A 20,210-nucleotide genomic window follows, 5' to 3' on the forward strand; every position below is an offset into this window, starting at 1 on the left:
TGTTACAAATAATTTATTTTCATCATATCTAACATTAAAATATATCCAAACAATAGAAATATCATTGGCACATTTGGGTGGCAACACTGGTCGCAACCGCAGCAAAAGTTTCAACAAAGCCGATATCAAAAATGCTGCGGCTGCAACCCTGAGAACCCTGTTCACACGTCGCTACTTATAAGCTGCGCGCAGCATGGAAAAGTAGCGGGCAGCAGGTTTGGCAGCCGCTACTTTTCGGGTTGCACCGTTGTTCACACGTCGCAGTACGAGAGTTGCGCAGTTTTTTGTACTACAGCGGTGCAAAAGTAGCGACGTGTGACCGTACCTTTATATTCGTGGTAGTAAGTTGAGTATTTGCATATAAGTTAGGCTTATTTTGCTTGTGTTTCGTTCATATTATGTAAGTTTATAAAAAAAAGTTGACAGTAAACCACATTTTTGCAGCATGGGACTTGGTCCTCTTCCTCCATTTGGTGGAGGCAATGGAGGAGGAGCAGGTACAGCTCCAACTTCTCCAGCAGCGCCTACAACACCAAACCCTGCTCCAAGTTCTGAGGCACCAGCCAGTCCTCCTACAGAAACCACAGCATCTCCAACACCCACAACAACTACTACAACTTCTAGCACAACGGGCACAGGGACTGCCCCTACACAAACCTCTAATCCTCAACAGGATGTATTCTCGCAGTTCATGGCACGAATGGTATGTATCCATATTGGAAGCTAAACACTGAATAGTTATTGAGATCTTACTGTAAACTGTTTACACGCATTAAGAAATAAGGGCTGGATAGTAGAAGAAGAAATCTCCTGTCTAGCTGAAACTGGTCAACGAGACGAGGAGATATTTTAGCGTACAATGCTCACACTAAACAGGGCATCATTGTGGACCCCACGATACGTTTTGAAGTATAGTTTGACAACTTCAAGTGAAACCCCGTAAAACATGAACTTCTGGAATCTCTCTCTTTCTTTCTTCTCTCTCCCTCGCTCCTCGTCATTCAGTCACCAATCACCACGTAAATATCTGAGAGGGTGTGTGTGGGCATCGCGACCAATAGAAGAACCACTCTCCAGTATTACCACAATAACGGATTCTTCATTTTTGCCTCGACTGTCGGCTAGGAAGGTTCCATTATGCTAGCATTGCAGGCAACTAGTCAACCTTTTAATGCTTTTGTTAGCAGGTTTGATAGACTGTGAGTGGACTTGCAAATATATATAGCGCATAGTGCTCTCTCCCTTCCCCCCCGTGCTTTCTCACTTGCTCCTCCCCAAGACAGCCAGCGCTCACATAGTAACTCGGTCAGGGTTTCAGTTCGATTTGTCAATCTATAGAATGTCATCAGTCAGCCGAGGTCCACCTTGAGAAGAAGACGATCTATGAGCCTACAGTCTACTATTTCAAGCTGAAATATGCCTTAATTCACGTTGAGGTATTCGGCTTGCTCATAGGTGCTCGAGGGACTATACCAGCTTTTTTCGAAGAATTTCGACAGCAATTTGCTCTGCCAACATCTCTGAGATATGACTTCGTGATAATTGTGTTAAAAAAATCCTGCCAAATCCTAATTAATCACATGGTGCCACATTAATAGCAATTGTAATTTTTCACGCCCTTTTCTTTGTTTCCCTTCTTTAAAATTTAATATCTATGTTTACATATGTATAATATTTTTTTTTTTTTAGGATATACTGAGTCCGTAAGGGCTACCCTCAATGGGGGGCAGTTAAATATTATTATTATTTAGTGCTATATTTCACAGACTTATGTCCTGTTTCTGAAATATCGGATAGCAATTATTGATTATATATATCAACCGTCCCATAACTTATCTAAAGCTAAATGACCAGATAACTCCTTATGTATTCAATAAATATTCAATATGGCGACTGAATGAACACATACCTGAACCAGAAAATCATGTTATACAAATGGATGATATCCAAGGGAATGCAGCATGGATAACTGTAATTAATGAGTACTTCATTTAGGGAGTAAAATTACTGTTTTCATATGCATGTTTGACTATGACAATAATTATATAAAATTAATTATAATTTTAGTGCCATTGAAGAATAATATAAGATAATCAATCAGTTTATCCTTCCATGATATTTTAAGGAATTGTCTGAAATAAGTGAAGTTTGACCTTTAGATATATAGAAAAATCAATATCCACCCGAAACAGGAAATACTTTATGATGACAAATACATTTTAAATATGAATGTCAGTTTTTACAGCTATATTCCCACCTATATTCCATGTATTCCAATGTACATGAACCTGTTGTACCTTTGAACACATTACATATCCCTTCATTTTATTTTTTCCATCCTTAATAGATCCGTAAAACAGAAAAATACATACAGGCAGTTGTAAAGGAATCTTCAATAATTATCTCAAGCATTTTTTCATTTAAAATTTTTATTTCCCATAATTAAAAAAAATCACATGTAAAAAGTGTTTCAAGGTACAGCAGTCTCTCATAATATTTTTATTATTTCTATTGTTTAAAAATAAAAGCATTTAATTGTGATGAAAGGGTATTTTACCAGACACATTCTGAGGAACTTTCCTTTTTTTTAGGCTCAGTAATTTTCATACACTGATGTGCAAGGAATGTTGACTATTAATCATAGGGTAATGTGTGAAAATGATCCAATAACTGTCCACAAAACTTATCTGCATCACAGGCATGTTTGCAATAATTACAGGTTCGATCCTGAAATAGAGCATTCTAAAATTATTTTACACCTTTTTAAAAAAGTTGACTATTTCTGTAACAGTATTAACACTAATGCCCGTGTGCACCATTCTCGATTAAAATTTGACGATGGTTAAGTCGGCACTTGACCGTATTCAACGCCAATTTGCGGAGTGTCAATCTCGATCAAAGTTAAACAAGCGAGTTGATGATAATCAAATTTGATCACGGGTGTGGGACCGATTATCTTGAATTGAACATGGTCAAGTCGAGAAAACCAAAATGGCGGCACGATTTGACGTACTTGATGGAATTGAAGATGAAATGATGTATCTTGAACACGCAAATCACTGCAGAAATAGCAGAATTGGTGTTATTGTAGAAAGAGAAAGAAAAAGAGTTTGTAGATGAATAATAAAAATGTTTTTTTTTTTCTAATAATAGACTAATGTTTTATATAATATGTTTCAGCTTTGGAAGATCGGGACTTTACTTGAGGACAAAATATTATTTAGGCCTAACTGTCCAATTTTGTTAACATAGTAATAAAGTAGTTATTCTATGCCGGTAATAATATAGTAAAACTAAATGACCATTTTGTAGAATGCGAGATTATTACTTATTAGCTATAGATTTGCCGTTTGAAACTATTAGGACCTACATGACGTTTTGGACAATTAGGCTATTTATGCTTGAATTAAGAGAAATTACACGGATACCTTCCTTTCTCTCTTACTCCAAAATTCCAACCTTGTGAACACAAAATAAATGTATAAAATTCAGAACAAGGATACTTTCCTTTCCCTCTTACTCCAAAATTCCAACCTTGTGCACACAAAATAAATTGGCACTAAAAACTTCCTTTTCGTATGTATGACGATGTGTATTCGACATACACAGACGAATTGCTTTATTTTTACTTTAAAATAATTGTTAGCGAGGTATCCGTATACTGAAATTTTCCCAAATAAATTATTGGCACTGAAATGTGTCTTTTCGTAAGCACGATGTTGAGCATTCGACAAACACATAAAAATCTGCTCTTTTTAGTAGCCTATTTCAAGATCGTCAGTGAGGTATCCGTATACTGAAATTTTCCAAATTATTATCAATAATATGAAATAACCACTGTATAAATTACGTTACAAATTATGTAAACACGTATAACTCATATTGAATTGTGAGGTTAAATCTAACCAGGTAAGCCTGCTTTTCTCTTAGAGAACTTCCGTCAGTACTTTTTTTCTCTAATATGGATGCAGAATTGCTGACGAGTTCTAAAAGAATTCCCACTTCGAACTGTGAGAAGTTGGGTGCTCTTTTCTTTTTTTCTTCCATGATTATTGAAACTTGTTATTTGAAAACTGCGAGGATTTTTAAAACAGTCCTACAAACAAAAACGAAGCAATAATTGACAGAGTATGTTCGTTCGCTGTTTTATACACGGTAACCTAGCGCTCAGATGATTCTTCTCAAATGAGCGTACCGTCAGCTGACAGTACTGAGTTGATCGAGGGAAAATGTCGGTGCACTGCATCTGTAACTTGATCATTGTAAAAAATTAACCATGTTTCCGTGATTGCTGATAAACGGGCTAGATGATCGAGAATGGTGCACACGGCCATAAATATTTCAGTGTACTCGTACAACAGTAATTGAGAGTCATGCAGTGTTACTACATTGCACTCTGCATCATAGGCAGTAAGTCAAATTAACCTTTTAACTGCTGATTTCCTTTGCAACCTGCTAAACCCTCCTTGCTGAGATATTTTAACAATTTTAAAATATTCTATAAAGATAAATGCAGAATGCTTAAGAGCTATTCCACCTCAAATCGACCGAAATATAAAAAAAAAAATTGACCTTACAATTTCTAAATACAATGAAACTTTTTTTGTACGTAGAGAACTGTGATACAATACTTTGTGCAAAGTTTGAGGCATCAGAACTTCATAGTGTTTAAATTAAAAATATTTAAATTTATCGTATTTTCATAAAATTAGCGACTTTAAACTGTTGTAGCTCCGAAACCCTTTCACCCAGCGATTAAAATCATGGTTTATTTTGATGCTGAGAAACTAAAGTTTATATTGACATATAAACAGATTTTCTTACTTTTTATGGAAATGGAGAAATTTAGATTTTTCCTCATTAAGACGCCTTTGGCTAGGAAAAAATATTTTAAAAATATATAGTTAGATTCTGCATTGAAAGTACAAATAAACACACATTTTTTACTGATGGTATGTTGATAAATTATTGAAAATATCAAATAAAGAAAATAAATAGTACGCGCGTGAACTAATCAGCTGACTGTGAAACGGGTGCTAGCCTAGGCAAGCAAGGCCAGGAGACATAAACACGTGATGTTTCGTCTAGTAACGCATAGCTGGGCTAGCTTTATCACAAGTTTTCATAAACACAGGAGTAAAATGACGCCCAACGCTCGCTTATCTTCATCTCTCGGCCAGTGCATGCGGTACTGCGCCGTTCAAGTCTAGGCATGTGAAAATAATTTATTTAATGCCCTCGAAACTTATTGCCGAGCCACTAAGCAAACAATGCCGAATCCCTCTTAATAATGCAAGGTTTTTTCTCAATATTTTTTACAGTTTTACAAATGGGCAAAAAGCCTAAAAGTAAAATCAGATTATCTGTCTCTCTGTATACAATAAAAATAAGGATTACTTCTTATCATAACCTACCAAATGTCAGCTTCAAAATGAGTTCTCGTTCAATGTTCTGCAGTAAATGGTTCCAGAGTTCTGAGTGCTGAAAGAGCCTTGTTTTTATAAAATACGCTAAATTTGTCGCTCAATAATACGAAAACCGTTTGACTTTCGATAGTATATTTTTGAAAATGCACTCCCCTCAGCACCTTGTATAAGTAGGGAAAAAAATTAGAGTATAAAAAAATGCGAGGTTTTTTACTGATCGATTTCATATGGAATAGCCCTTAAACACTCACCAGTAATGATGTACATCACTGCAGATGATCTACATTTTCAGAAATTGCCATTTTAAAATGTGTCAAATATACTCAAATTTTCTTCATTTACAATATCACCCTGATTTTCACTGTCACTGAACTGTATATCAAGTGGCAAAGCACCTAATTCTGCCAGAAGTTCACCATCACGTAAAACTCGAGTCTGCCTGCCTGTAGAAGTCATCTTTTTACATATCCATGAATCCCCAGATCAACGTGGTCATGCTCACGGCCACTTCTTGCTGACTCCAGAATTTATTGTGCAGATAGCACCACAAGGCAAAGAAAGCAATGGAATATAGTTTTTTCGACTCCTAACAGTTGACAGAGCATGGTCTCTTAGTTAAAACCACGTTCAGAGATTCCATTCTGTGCTTTGGAAGCCTTGTTTCTATTGCGTCACCCATGCCATCAGAGTGATGGTCGATGCAAGGATTTGTAATGAATTTGTCTGCCATTACTCTGACAGCCTAAGCAGTGTAAAGGTTAAATACACAGCGTTGTTCCAGTCTCTTCCTTAAGGCTCGTCTCCACTATTAAACATTTAACAACAACATGTTAAATGTTAAATTGTTTACCATTAACATTCCAACATGTTGACTGAACATGTTAATGCTAATTTCATTTAACACTTTGTCCACACTGTTAAACATGTCAAACTTGACTTTCTTTGCGTAGTCCACCATAAACAGTCTATGAGATTTTAATATAGATAGTGTTTTATTTTCAAACCTTGGAGAATGGACTCAGATGATGATATATGACTTTTGTAATTGCCTCTATTGCTTGTTACAAGGCTTTGAAAAGGAAAAAAATGAGAATGTGAATGCGGCAATATCTTAGTAAAAGACACTATGCAGGATACATTCTAAACGAGCTTAAAGTTGAATACAGTATCGATTTGGATTAAAAAATTTGCTGAGAATGTCAGAACACGATTTTAATATAGTGCTGCAAAAATACTTCTGTTACATCAAAGAAATACACAATTTAAGAGCAGCCATTTCATCTCAATTAAAAAAATTACAGCACGATTGATTATCATAGGACCTACGACATGATAGATGTTAAAGGAGTGGGTAATATCGTATAATTATTCTTTCCGAAGTTTTACGAATGTTAACATACATCACCAAATACGACCATTACTGACGTCAACATAGCATTAACATTTAGTGTACGATGAGAGTGCCAAAACTCCCTATTGCATTCTCGAGAACAGTTAAATAATAATTGCAGTTCTCTAAAACAGTCGGCCTTCTTACTTTTGTCCGTGTATTCTTTTGCAGACAATCCCACAAACAAGGTCTTTCCATCGGTGCATTAATTTTATTCTAATGTATTTTCTTTCGTCCACTCCATTATTTCGAACAACTTACAGCCAACACCAAGGACCAATGATAGTATAAAAATGATCAAGATACGCGCCATAAAGTCGGAACTTACAGTTGTTGTTATGGAAACTGTACAAACTTTGCCGAACTGTACTGACACTGCACGAGCAAATGAATTGACTTGACATGTTTTCCATTTCTGCTGGAAAACACGCCAACATGTTAAAAGTGTTAAATTCAACATACTTAGTTAACATGTTAAGTCAGTTGAGACTTGAAATGTCCATATACATGTTAAATTCAACATGTTATATTTAACACGCGCCTTTATATTACAATCCCAATTTGCAACATTTTTTTTATGTTGCCTTTATTAACATTTTATTTTGCCCAACTTCTACCATCTTAAAACCACCGCATTATTCTAGGCTAGTAAACTTTTGAGTAGTAAATTTTCGCTTATCGAATAAGTTCAGTAGACTAGACTGTTTTAAGACAAAAGAATATATTATACAGAACAGTGTTAACTTCATTTATATAAAAAAAAAACAATAATTAATAAAAAAATCATTATTTAAGTTTAAATGCATATAAACAAATTCTGCATGCTTTACATGAAGTGTTGATATTCTTCTCATCTTATCCCCTTCTCGTGTATTTTCTTCACATTATAGTATGGAGAGAAAAGCAATCAAGTATTCCTAGAGGCACAGTGTTATCCTCAACATTTCTAGAGGAAAGTTTCAAAATGTCATTTCGGTATGCTGGAATACACAAATAAACAAAAAGTGTAAATAATGGTTATGTTACAGATTTCCAGCATGTCTACTCAGAGTGGTGGTAACAACCAGCCTCCCGAAGAGAGATATCACGCTCAGCTGGAGCAGCTTACTGCAATGGGGTTCGTGAATAGAGATGCAAACCTTCAAGGTACGAAACATTTGAATATGAATTACTGTGATGGAATTTTCCTATAGAATATGACAACTTGTAAAGTTGAAAACATAAAATTGTTTAGTCACACGTTAAAATGTGTTAAAATTTTTAAAAAAGATATATACTTTGGACAGACAGCCCGTTTCGAAGTGATGTTACATCTTCATCAGTGTCTCCTGAACTGCTGCAATTGTTGCGCTATTTGTCAACATATCCCCCATTGGAATTGAGACATTTGTCATACCATGGGATCAATTTTTGTATCCTTGTATAGTACGAGGGGGATCCAGGAAATAACGACCGTTCGCGCATACCCGCCGCGCAACTGACTCCCCTTCCTTGTTTGAAGGTCAACTGGCTTCCTTAACATGTGTTCTCATAATGTTGTGAGTACTGGTTGCAACAAGTCGCCATTGTGCATTTTGTGTTACTTCAAAATGAACGACGTGATTGATAATCCCGCCGACTGTGAGGTGAGGAGTGTGATTCGATTTTTGCATGCCCGACATTTGAAACCTGCAGAAATTTACCGGCAATTGAAAGAAGTGTATGGTGATACTGTAATGAATGAAAGAAATGTGAGAAAATGGTGCGAAATGTTCAACAATGGGTGAACAAATGTCCACGATGAAACTCGACCCGGACGCCCATCACTCATCACAGAAGACCTGAAGACTAAAGTGAACGACAGAATCTTGCAAGACAGGCGCACATCACTCGTCGAATTGCATATTGCCTTTCCTGACATTTCTCGTTCTTTGCTTGGTGAAATTGTGTCGCAACATCTTGGCTACCACAAAATCTGTGCACGATGGGTTCCACGGCAACTGAGAGACCAACACAAAACTCAGAGAATGGCCTCAGCATTGACATTGTTGATGCGGTATCACACAGATGGAGACGCCTTTCTTGATCAAATTGTGACTGGTGATGAGACCTGGGTGTCTCACAACACCCCAGAGACCAAGCGCCAATCACGTCAGTGGCATCATCCCTCATCACCCATGAAACCGAGAAAATTCAAACAGACTCTCTCAACACAAAAAGTCATGGCTACTGTCTTTTGGGATCGCAAAGGTGTTCTTTTGCTGGATTTCATGCCAAAAGGCACTACGATCAATGCAAATCGTTATTGTGAGACTTTACGAAAACTATGGCGAGCCATCCAAAACAAGAGGCGAGGAATGCTTTCGAGAGGAGTTGTGCTTCTTCATGACAACGCCTGCCTGCACACTGCTGCTTCAACTCGAGAATTGCTGGATCAATTCGGTTGGGAAATCTTTGATCATCCGCCCTATAGTCCAGACCTTGCTCCTAGCGATTTTCACCTTTTCACTAAGCTGAAAGACTTTCTGGGTGGTACGCGTTTTGGAAGTGATGAGTTGAAGAAGACAGTGAACACCTGGCTTAATGAACTGGCGGCAGAGGAGTATAACACGGGAATTCTAAAGCTAGTGAACAGATACGACAAATGTTTAAATGTAGGTGGTGATTATGTAGAGAAGTAAAGGAAGCTTCAGTTATGTAACAGACTTTGTTTTTTCAAATAAATATATTTTTTTTAATTATTAGAACAAAACTGTCGTTATTTCCTGGATCCCCCTCGTAGATGTCAGCTGCCTAGGATCAGAACCAGCTCCTCCATTTGACAGCTGTCTGCACCTCTCTGTTGGTCCCATGATATGACAAATGTCTCAATTCCGTTGGGGAATTTGTTGAAAAGTAGCTCAACAATTGCTGTATCTGTTTCAACAAATTTTTCCAGTGAAATTGTGTTTTCTTTCTGTTAACGGCTCCTGGCTTTTTTATGGCCCTCGTAGTTTCGGTCGAGGGGCCAAAATTTGTGTAAGCACTTATTAATATGGTGGAAGAAAAACATTTAACTTTTTTATCTGTCCCCATCAGAATGTTTGCTTGTGAGACAGAACAACTGTACTTAAAAAAAATAAGAAGTAAAAAGTAATTATGGACGTTGCTTTAATTACAGCATATTATTGTTTTGTTCCAGCATTGATCGCAACATTTGGTGATATCAACGCTGCTGTGGAAAGGCTACTGCAAAGCAGACAGATGTCACAAAGCTAACAACACTTCCTTGCTAATCAAACCGCTATTTCCATTGATTTCTGTATATTAATTATATGGGCTACTTCCACATGCAGGCAGAAGGCAGCTACAAATGCTGTTACTGTATGTAGTGATAAAGTTGGTTCAGACAACAGATGAGTTGCTTACCCCTTCTTGAATAATAAACAGGGTTGCTATTCGATATTGAGATTTGCAGAAAATTATTTGTAGTATATGTGATTGTAGAATTATTTTTTTCGTCCAAGGGTTGCCAATTGTCTTCATATTCCTGTTACCTTATCAATTTTTGGGACTTGAACAGGTTTCTGCAGTACCGATGACTATATAATATAAAATTTAAATATAATTTGCTCAACACATCAATACTAATAATAAATCTAGCCAAAATTTTTCTGGTAATTTTCGATTTTCCAAAAATAATCGGTGTTAACATGTATAATTAACCATCCTGAAACCGAAAATCGCTTTTTTGAAATTTTTGTTTGTATGTCTGTCTGGATGTTTGTTACCTTTTCACGCAATAATGGCTGAACGGATTTCAATGAAAATTGGAATATAAATTAAGTTCGTTGTAACTTAGCTTATAGGCTATATGACATTCAAAATACTTTATTTAAAAGGGGGGTTATAAGGGGGCCTGAATTAAATCGAAATATCTCCCTTGTTATTAATTTTCATGAAAAATATTACATAACAAAAGTTTCTTTAAAAATAATTTCCGATAAGTTTTATCCCATGCAAAATTTTGATAGGGCTGATATTTAATGAGATAAATGAGTTTCAAAATTACAATAACAACGCCATCTAAGGCAGTGTAATGAAATAAAAAACAAATGACTTCGTCTATAAGGGGCCTTGGACAATAACAATCGAAAGCTATGAAACATAGCCTACAGAGGATGTTTCTGTATTTGTATGAAGTAATATCGGAAGCTAAATTAACCGATTTGTATAATTAATTATTGTCACCATTGGAAAGTGTAGTTTCTCTAGATGGACATAATGCTATAATGTTATTACAATAACTTCTGAGTGAATTGATGACAGGTAAAATTAAAATAGCTTCTTATACACAGAAAACTTGATAGGCTATTCTGTACATTCGTTTCCTGTATTTCCTAAAATAATTTTTATGACCAAATGAGTAGTCTCTGGACCAAAATGATCGCATTTTAATTTTTTAAATACAATTTAAATTCAGTAACATAATAAACGATTTATCCTTCCATGATTCAATGAAGACACTTTGAAGTGGAATAAAATAGTTCCAACGCGTCCTAAGAACAAGAAGAAGTTAGGAATATATTCTCACATTAATGTTTTTTTGTGGGCTCATATTTTATTGTTTGTGAAGAGTAATGTTTCTCTTTTCTTAATGTAGGGATATGGTATTAGGTTTCTCTTTGAATATGTGCACAGCTTGACCACACTGTCTGTTCACAGCTTACGATATAACCACCATAAGTCTCCTTCTCGTTCTTTTCGTGACAGTGTACGTAACAAAATTACATATCGGTACTTTCGTAATTAGACGGTTGGCACCCTTGTGCATTATGAACACTATATATACATACATGACCACATTCGGTTAAATCTCATAAAATCACTGTACAAATAGTAAACTCTTTTATGAATTGTAATTAATACTGAATAGCATCCCATCAGACAATGAATTTAGTTAGAAGCCCATAAAATTCTACCCTCAAATTCCCCATAAAAACTTAGATGGATTAAAAACCGTATTTGCTCAATTGCAAGCCTGTACTAACTTCAGTTGCACTCTGTAAAATACATCTACAATCGCACCTAATTTGCATATAGCTTGTTATGCAATTTATATTGCAAATTTTGTCTGTATATATAGTGTACTTGGCAGGAAAGAATGTTTGTGATGATAAAATGAAATAATTAGCTTCTAGTTATGGGAATTTTCTTGTAACACTCTGACTGTTAATTGTAACTCTTATGTATGGCATTAAAATGGCCTAGTATTCTTGTGAAGTGTGCCTTTCAGTTGAGTGAATACGGTCAATTACAGAAAAGAAACTTGTAAAGTGCATTCCTTTTTCAATGTACCCTCTGGTGTACATAGTAAGCTGACCATTTTGTTAAAAATATAAATATATTTGGCTTCTTGTTTTTGTGTTATTACTAGACCTCGGACTTTTAGGTCCTAAAAATCTTAAATTAGGTACCTAAAATAGGTTCTATCACAAATTACAAAAATAGGTGAACAAAAAATGACATTATTTCATTTCCCGTTACAAATTAGCCGAAACATTTGACATTATTTCATTGTACATGTCCATAATTAGAGCGAGACTAAACAAACCTTTTCTAAGTGTTCCATTGAGAAACTGCATCGCTTCTCAGATAACACCATCTTATATGCCGAAAATGAGCGTTCCACATCAACTGATGACACCAGAGCATATTTAAATGTTGGTATTAGATGCAAGGGAACAGCACATTCATGTTCAGGTGTTTTGCCAGCCAAGATGTCAGCAACTGTGCGGAGAACTGTCAGTCGTGGGTTTTTTTTGAAGCACTGATTTGAGTTTTTCAGAAACTTTTTCACCAACATAACCAGGAATCAAGTTGATTTTTTCTGTCACCTCTTCTATCAATCCCAGTTGCGTGTAGACCGGTTTGCCTGAAGACTCTAGAGCATTAATAATGAGGACCAGAAATACATAATGTATTTTGATGAATGCAATATCCCGGGCAATTGTTGGGTCCTGCAGAAGTTTTTTAGCTGAAGTAATGCTCACTGCATCCTCCCCCAGTTTCAAAACAAAGTTCTTAATGTCCTCCAAATGCTTGCTGTAATATTTCACGGCCTGTAACCATGTTCCCCATTGGGTAAGAATAGGTTCTGGTGGAAGTGGCACTTCGGGAAGTTGCTCTCGAAATAATGGAATCCTCGTAGGTGCTTTAATAAAAACCTTTTTAATTGTGGAAACCAGCTTATTCACTTGTGGATATTCAAACCGTATCGTCTCAGCTATGCGATTCATGGCATGGGCAAGACAAGTAATATGGAGCAAGGCAGGGTAAAATACTTTTAAGTAATTTAACGGCAGCAATCATGTACAGGGCTGCATCAGTGTGGTTTACTAGCACTTTGTTTTCATCTAGATTGTTGAGGTAAATCTCACGCTGTAATGAATAGAGGAGACGAACTATTCTGCGATTGTTGTCAAGGCACGACTGGCATACAGAATTACACAGCGTTTCCATATTACCAACTGTAGAAACTGGAAAGTGTAAAATTAGGTAAAAATAGTTTCTAACGTGAAATTAGGTATTTTTAGGTTGTATAGGACCACCATTTTCGAACGTATATTTCCATAATTCGTATATATATACAACTTTTCTTTTGTATATATCATGAGGAACAAAATATTTTTTTTACCTAAAATCCGAGGTCTAGTTATTACATATATTCTAAATTATTATTTTTAAAAATACTGTTTGAAGAGATACGTGCTTATCTTGACTGATTGAAGACGTGTATTATACTCTTACCTCCCCTTAAATTAGATTAAAGTATGTTTTGTTTTTTTTTATTATTCTTTCATTTCTCGTCTTTTTTCCTGTGTAATGTCACTGGTGAATATGTTAAACTGAAATATAACATTTATGTTACTTGTGTTTCAAAATGCCAGGCTACTGATATTACTAGAGACATAAATATTCGGAATGAAGTCTATTGCAGGCATTGAAAGGATTGTTATTTTGTAAATACTGTCAGTCTGGTAGACCTATTCTTTGGAGTTTCAGCAATGAATTTCTAGTTATAAAGTACCGATGAAAAAGAATGCACTGTACCAACGTTTACTGTTGCATCACAACAAGAGTTCGTTCATCTAGCCCTTGACAAAGACAGTAATATTGGATGGATGCATGTTATTGTGCTTTTGGTTTTATTATGCAATAACATGTCTATAGGCCCCAAAAGTCTCAGTGTTTTCAAATCTTTATTCAGTGAAGCAATTTTTTATTATAATTATTTCATTAGCATACATGTATAAAATACATTTTGGAACTTAGTTAAAAAATTATATTTGCAGTCAACTGAGATATTGTAATGTTCTCTCTAGGACTAAACCAGAATGGTTTAACATAATATATCTCAGATATGAAATCAAATATTATTATATGGAACACAACTTAATGTTGGTGACTACATTGTGTTGATTGAATGTACCACATTAGGATATTTTTTGTTGGTAATAATAAGTCATTGTGTTTTTGGGACTGAATGTTACAGTTGTTAAATTAAGTTGCTCCTTCCCATACACAACCTGAATTTTTTTAGATAGATAGATATTTATTTGTCATCAACATTTATATTAGTTATGGTGTACCACAACTTATGTATACGGGTTTCACCATAACTTTCTATTACATATAACTACAATTAGCATGCAATCCCGACAGCCTACTCATCTACTCTCGCTATTAACTTAACTCCAAACAGTCAATTTCTTCTTAATGATCTTACATGACCACCATCTGTTCGTTACACACTTACGTTCCTTTCAGCATTCCAATCTTGCTAACTAAATTTATACATAATTCTGTCTTTCTACATTACATCTAACTTGTAACACTTCACCCGGTTATAATCATTGGGACTTTTTTTCTACCTAATACACGTCATTATAAACTTATTAAATCTTGACATGAGTGTCTAGTTCACTTTAGATTGATCATTCATTTCTTAACCACAATCAACACTCAGAAAAAAATCATAGAAAATTATAAATACTATCACTAAGATCATCTATCATAACTTCATTACATCACCTTCGAAGATTTACTTCTTTACAATAAGCTTCAATCGATAACTATATTTATTAACTAGCCACTTTTTAATTTCCCAACTTTTTTTTTTTAACTTCCTACCTGATCTCTATATCTATGATCCCCTAAACACATTTCCATCACACTAAAACAAGATTTACGACATTAAATCACCAAACTTCCTTTTGTAATTTCATTCATACCTTTTATTTATTTTTTACCGCTCATGCACCAACTTCTAAGATTATAACTTTTTTGGCCTTTAAATGTACCCGTCAATGATAAAATACTGCCTTGTGGTGACGAAATCACTCTCTCTTCACCTATCATACTTTTCGCATCCTGACGTCTTCTCTGAACACTAACCGCACCTTCTCTTGATCTCCTGTAAAGCACACCTGATTCCACTTCTTGTCTTCTTCTTGCTGACTCACGTATGCTAGACCATATGTCACTGCGATTTCCTACTCGGTCTACACTTCCACTTGGCTCAGCAGATTCCTGACTGGGTCCTGCTCGGTCGTCACGTTCGTCCATCAGCTGTATAGTCCCCAATGTTTGCTTTAATTCCGTCCATACTTCATTCTGCTGATTCGATTGTTCCTCGTCATCACAAACCAACTTATCTAAAATCTCTTCCGATTGTTCGGTATTCACTCTAGTAGGGGACGAAATATGTATGTATGCATGTATTTATCTATTTATTCACACTGCAATGGGTATATACCCGGTGGCAGTGGTAACTAATTACACTCAATAATGACAATAATAAACTTATTAATTAAAAATACAGTTAATAATACCAATAATTAATACAAATAATTAATACTAACAATAATAATAATAATAATAATAATAATAATAATAATAATAATAATAATAGGGAATATCCTAAATTAATTGAAGCACGATCACTTAAAATAAAATTTAAAATAAATCTAATTTGTATCTTAAATCTAAGTTCGAACTAAAACCCACGAGTATGATATGTTCATATCTGCACAAGTACCTTTCCACATTACACTCATTTCGCTGTCAACTCACTCACTGCACTGGAACTATGACACATTTCACTGATTCTATCCTGATTTCACTAACACTTCAAAAACATTTCACTGTTCAAATACTTTGCACTGCCACTATAAACTATAAAACTTCCCTGACAGGAACACGTTTCACTTCACTGATACAACACTTCAATAACAAAATATCATTTATATCCTTTACATACTGTGTATAATTACCATCTATTAGTAAAGTCCTTAAGCCTATTCTTAAATACGTTTTTGGTTGTTGGTAAAGCCTTTAGTAAGTCTGCAGGTAAAGCATTCCAGTCCCTGATAGTACGATTGAGAAAAGAAAACTTTCCAGTGTCCGTCCTCTGTCTTCTTTCCCTCAATTTATTTATGTATTGAACTATTTTTTTCTCTGGTTGGGAAATTTCTACTCTCGGATACCTGGGATTTCTGTGATTTGAAGTTTCTCTGACAATATTCTAAGTCATATAGTTTTCTATTAATCTTTATTTTATCCTTAACTAATACAACCTGAATTTGCTGAACGTGTATAGGAATTGAAGGATTAACAGAAAAAACTGCAATAGTGGAAACTTCAGGAGAACAATAACTGTTTATGATGTTATCAAGCACCAATCTGTGCTATGTGCAACTCTTTAGAAAGTTCATACTACAGTAGAACTTGTTCAAAGTGGAACTACAAGGGACCGAAAATGTTTTCCGAGTTGGCCAAGTTTCTGCATTATAGAAGACTACTCAAATCTTAAATACGAGTAAATTGTATTAAGAATCTGTATAACAAAATTATCTTCTATAATACAATGAGTGCTGGCAGTTTCTTGATCATTTAATTGAGCTTAACGAATGTATGTTGTCATGATATTTTTTTCGAGATCAAAGGTCGAGAAAAAATTATAACAACATACATGAATTTAAAAACTCAAATTATGACAGAGAAAATATCAAGCACGAATTGTATTCAGTGAGATAATTCTGATGCGAGAAAGATTCCATTTTGATTGGAGTTTTAATAATATAATCATGATGTTCATGTTCATGGCAGTGACTTACCTCTTTCCTCTTTGCAAAACACATAAATTTTATTACTTTTATTGCAAGGAAAACAATGCGGATATCTGAAATTTAATTTATTTAAAAATACTAACTTACTTACTTATTGGCTTTTAAAGAACCTGGAGATTCATTGCCGCCCTCACATAAGCCCGCCAATGGTTCCTATCCTGAGCAAGATTAATCCAGTCTCTACCATCATATCCTACCTCCCTCAAATCCATTTTAATATTATCTTCCCATCTACGTCTCGGCCTCTCCAAAGGTCTTTTCCCTCCGGCCTCCCAACTAACACTCTATATGCATTTCTGGATTCGCCATACGTGCTACATGTCCTGCCCATCTCACACGTCTGGATTTTATGTTCCTAATTGTCAGGTGAAGTATACAATGCGCGCAGCTCTGCGTTGTGTAACTTTCTCCATTCTCCTGTAACTTCATCCCGCTTAGCCCCAAATATTTTCCTAAGAATTTTATTCTCAAACACCCTTAATCTCTGTTCCTCTCTCAAAGTGAGAGTCCAAGTTTCACAACCATACAGAATAACCGGTAATATAACTGTTTTATAAATTCTAACTTTCAGATTTTTTGACAGAAGACTAGATGACAAAAGCTTCTCAATCAAATAATAACAGGCATTTCCCATATTTATTCTGCGTTTAATTTCCTCCCGAGTGTCATTTATATCTGTTACTGTTGCTCCAAGATATTTGAATTTTTCCACCTCTTCGAAGGATAAATCTCCAGTTTTTATAGTTCCATTTCGTACAATATTCTGGTCACGAGACATAATCATATACTTAGTCTTTTCAGGATTTACTTCCAACCCTATCGCTTTACTTGCTTCAACTAGAATTTCTGCGTTAAAGAAGTTTTAGCTTCTTGGGAATACCAAATTCAATAAGATTATTATATAAAAGAAGTTTTATATAATATTCGTATTGAATTTGGTATTCCCAAGAAGCTAGTTCGATTAAAGTGAAACATACAGCAGAGTCTGTATATGCCAGTTTCTGCGTAATGTTTTTTCAATTCACTGCAGGCTAAAGTAAGGAGGTGCACTATCACCTTTACTTTTTAACTTTGCTGTAGACTATGCCATTAGGAAAGTTCAGGAAAACAGAGAGGGTTTGAAATTGAATGGGTTACATTAGCTACATGTCTATGCGGATGACGTAAATATGTGGAAGGCTCATGCATAGTACAGTATGTGCAGTAGAACCACTCATACTATACTGTGCATCGGCCTTCCAAGATGTCCTCCACAAAAGATGGTCCCAAAAGAAGCTATGCCAAATTCAAAACAAAATAAAAAAAAATTGAAAAATAATGAAAAAAGGTCATTTTTATAATATTTTGAAGTTTTAAGGACATTGTGGCACCTCAAGATAGCATACGATTTTCATAAAATTTTCAGGTTATGTTAGGTAAAAATGCAACAACTTTTACATATCCAAGCATTTTCGATTTCTAAATAAAGTGAAAAAATCGTACATTTTCACTCCACCCTAATTAATACTGGTACTCATATTGTTACATTTTCTAAACCGAAGAAAAATCTAACAATTCTAATAACAGACGGCCTATGTAGTCATTCCTGAAAATTTTTTAGAAAAAATCACTGGAAGACACCTGCTTCCTCTCCTTCAGATACCATCAAGAACTCATCATCAACAAATGGAAATTCGTGTTTCACTGTATAGACTTATTTTTCTCAATGCCCCGTCTCTTTACTATGATTTTTCTATGTTAAATTTACGATCCATAATTATTTACGATAGTGATATCATTCACATCCACTGTTTCTCTACTACCTTCTGTGCGACTTCTATCCAACTATGCTTTAAGGGTAACTATGAGAAATTTTCTCAAAAATCACAATTTTATTTGACATTATAAAATACTACATACCTCCCTTTATAAAAAAAATAGCATCACCAGAATGCCAGCACGATTTTTAAAGTCAGAATATATAAGAAACAAAGCCAGTCCTGACCAGAATTATTCGCTTATATCCAAGGGTGTCGTGGCTGGGAGGGGATCACGGCACTTCTGGAAAATGATTCTGTTCAGCAGATATCTACCAGAGAATCTTAAGATCGTTGTTGATCCTGTGATCAAAAGAAATTCTTATTTCGCACACCTCGAAAAAAATGTTGTTAGCTGTGCTGATATAAGGGCAGCTATCAAGAAACTAGCCTTTCTCGTATACTTAGGACCAGAGACAAACAGCCCAGCAAGAACGTAAGAAAATTTATGGTACTCAAGTTGAACTTAAGTGCTTCAGACTGCTATGAAATGATAAGTCATGGGAGCTACATCAATACTGATCCACTCTTAACTCAGTCGATCTGCGGAGAAGTTACCAAGAACCATATCAATGATAATAATGAGCCACTACATTTCCAAAGTTTTATGTCATACAGAAGCAGTAGAACTGTAGTGACTGAGGCCACTTCAGCAGTTTGTGAACCACATCAGAGCCAGACTGAAATCTAGGACTGTCATGCTTCATTTATATATATATATATATATATATATATATATATTTTAAATAGAGTTAATAGTTCTTCACAATTTATTTGTTATTCACTTATGCTCACAAACTACATTTAAGAGCTGTAATGTACTTCAAATTTCAAATTTATTCACATTTAACATTTGAAATGATACATATGAAATATATACCCAAAATGAGCATATGCTCGTGCTTGGGTACAGTCCAGTAGTCTACATAAATTTTACAGAGATCAATGATAATGTTGATGATAGAAATAATAGTAATAATACGAGGGGGATCCAGGAAATAACGACCGTTCGCGCATACCCGCCGCGCAGCTGACTCCCCTTCCTTATTTGAAGGTCAACTGGCTTCCTTAACATGTGTTCTCATAATGTTGTGAGTACTGGTTGCAACAAGTCACCATTGTGCATTTTGTGTTACTTCAAAATGAACGACGTGATTGATAATCCCGCCGACTGTGAGGTGAGGAGTGGTTGGATTTTTGAATGCCCGACATTTGAAACCTGCAGAAATTTACCGGCAATTGAAAGAAGTGTATGGTGATACTGTAATGAATGAAAGAATGTGAGAAAAAGGTGCGAAATGTTCAACAATGGGTGAACAAATGTCCACGATGAAACTCGACCCAGACACCCATCACACATCACAGAAGACCTGAAGACTAAAGTGAACGACAGAATCTTGCAAGACAGGCGCACATCACTCGACAAATTGCATATTGCCTTTCCTGACAT

The 20,210-nt window shown here is 35.3% G+C and overlaps 1 protein-coding gene across 1 annotated transcript in view; it reads left to right on the forward strand.

Moving 5' to 3' along the window:
• Positions 1-10,243, forward strand: part of Ubqn (ubiquilin) — a 41,947-nt gene extending 31,704 nt beyond the window's left edge. Inside the window, exons 8-10 of the mRNA XM_069837105.1 lie at positions 445-703; positions 7,845-7,962; positions 9,977-10,243. Of these exons, the coding sequence (XP_069693206.1) occupies positions 445-703; positions 7,845-7,962; positions 9,977-10,053 (454 nt within the window). The 3' untranslated portion in view covers positions 10,054-10,243. The remainder of the gene's footprint in view (positions 1-444; positions 704-7,844; positions 7,963-9,976) is intronic.
• The last annotated feature ends 9,967 nt before the right edge of the window (positions 10,244-20,210 follow it).

This window comes from Periplaneta americana, chromosome 1 (genome assembly GCF_040183065.1).
Source record: "Periplaneta americana isolate PAMFEO1 chromosome 1, P.americana_PAMFEO1_priV1, whole genome shotgun sequence".
NCBI lineage: Eukaryota > Metazoa > Arthropoda > Insecta > Blattodea > Blattidae > Periplaneta > Periplaneta americana.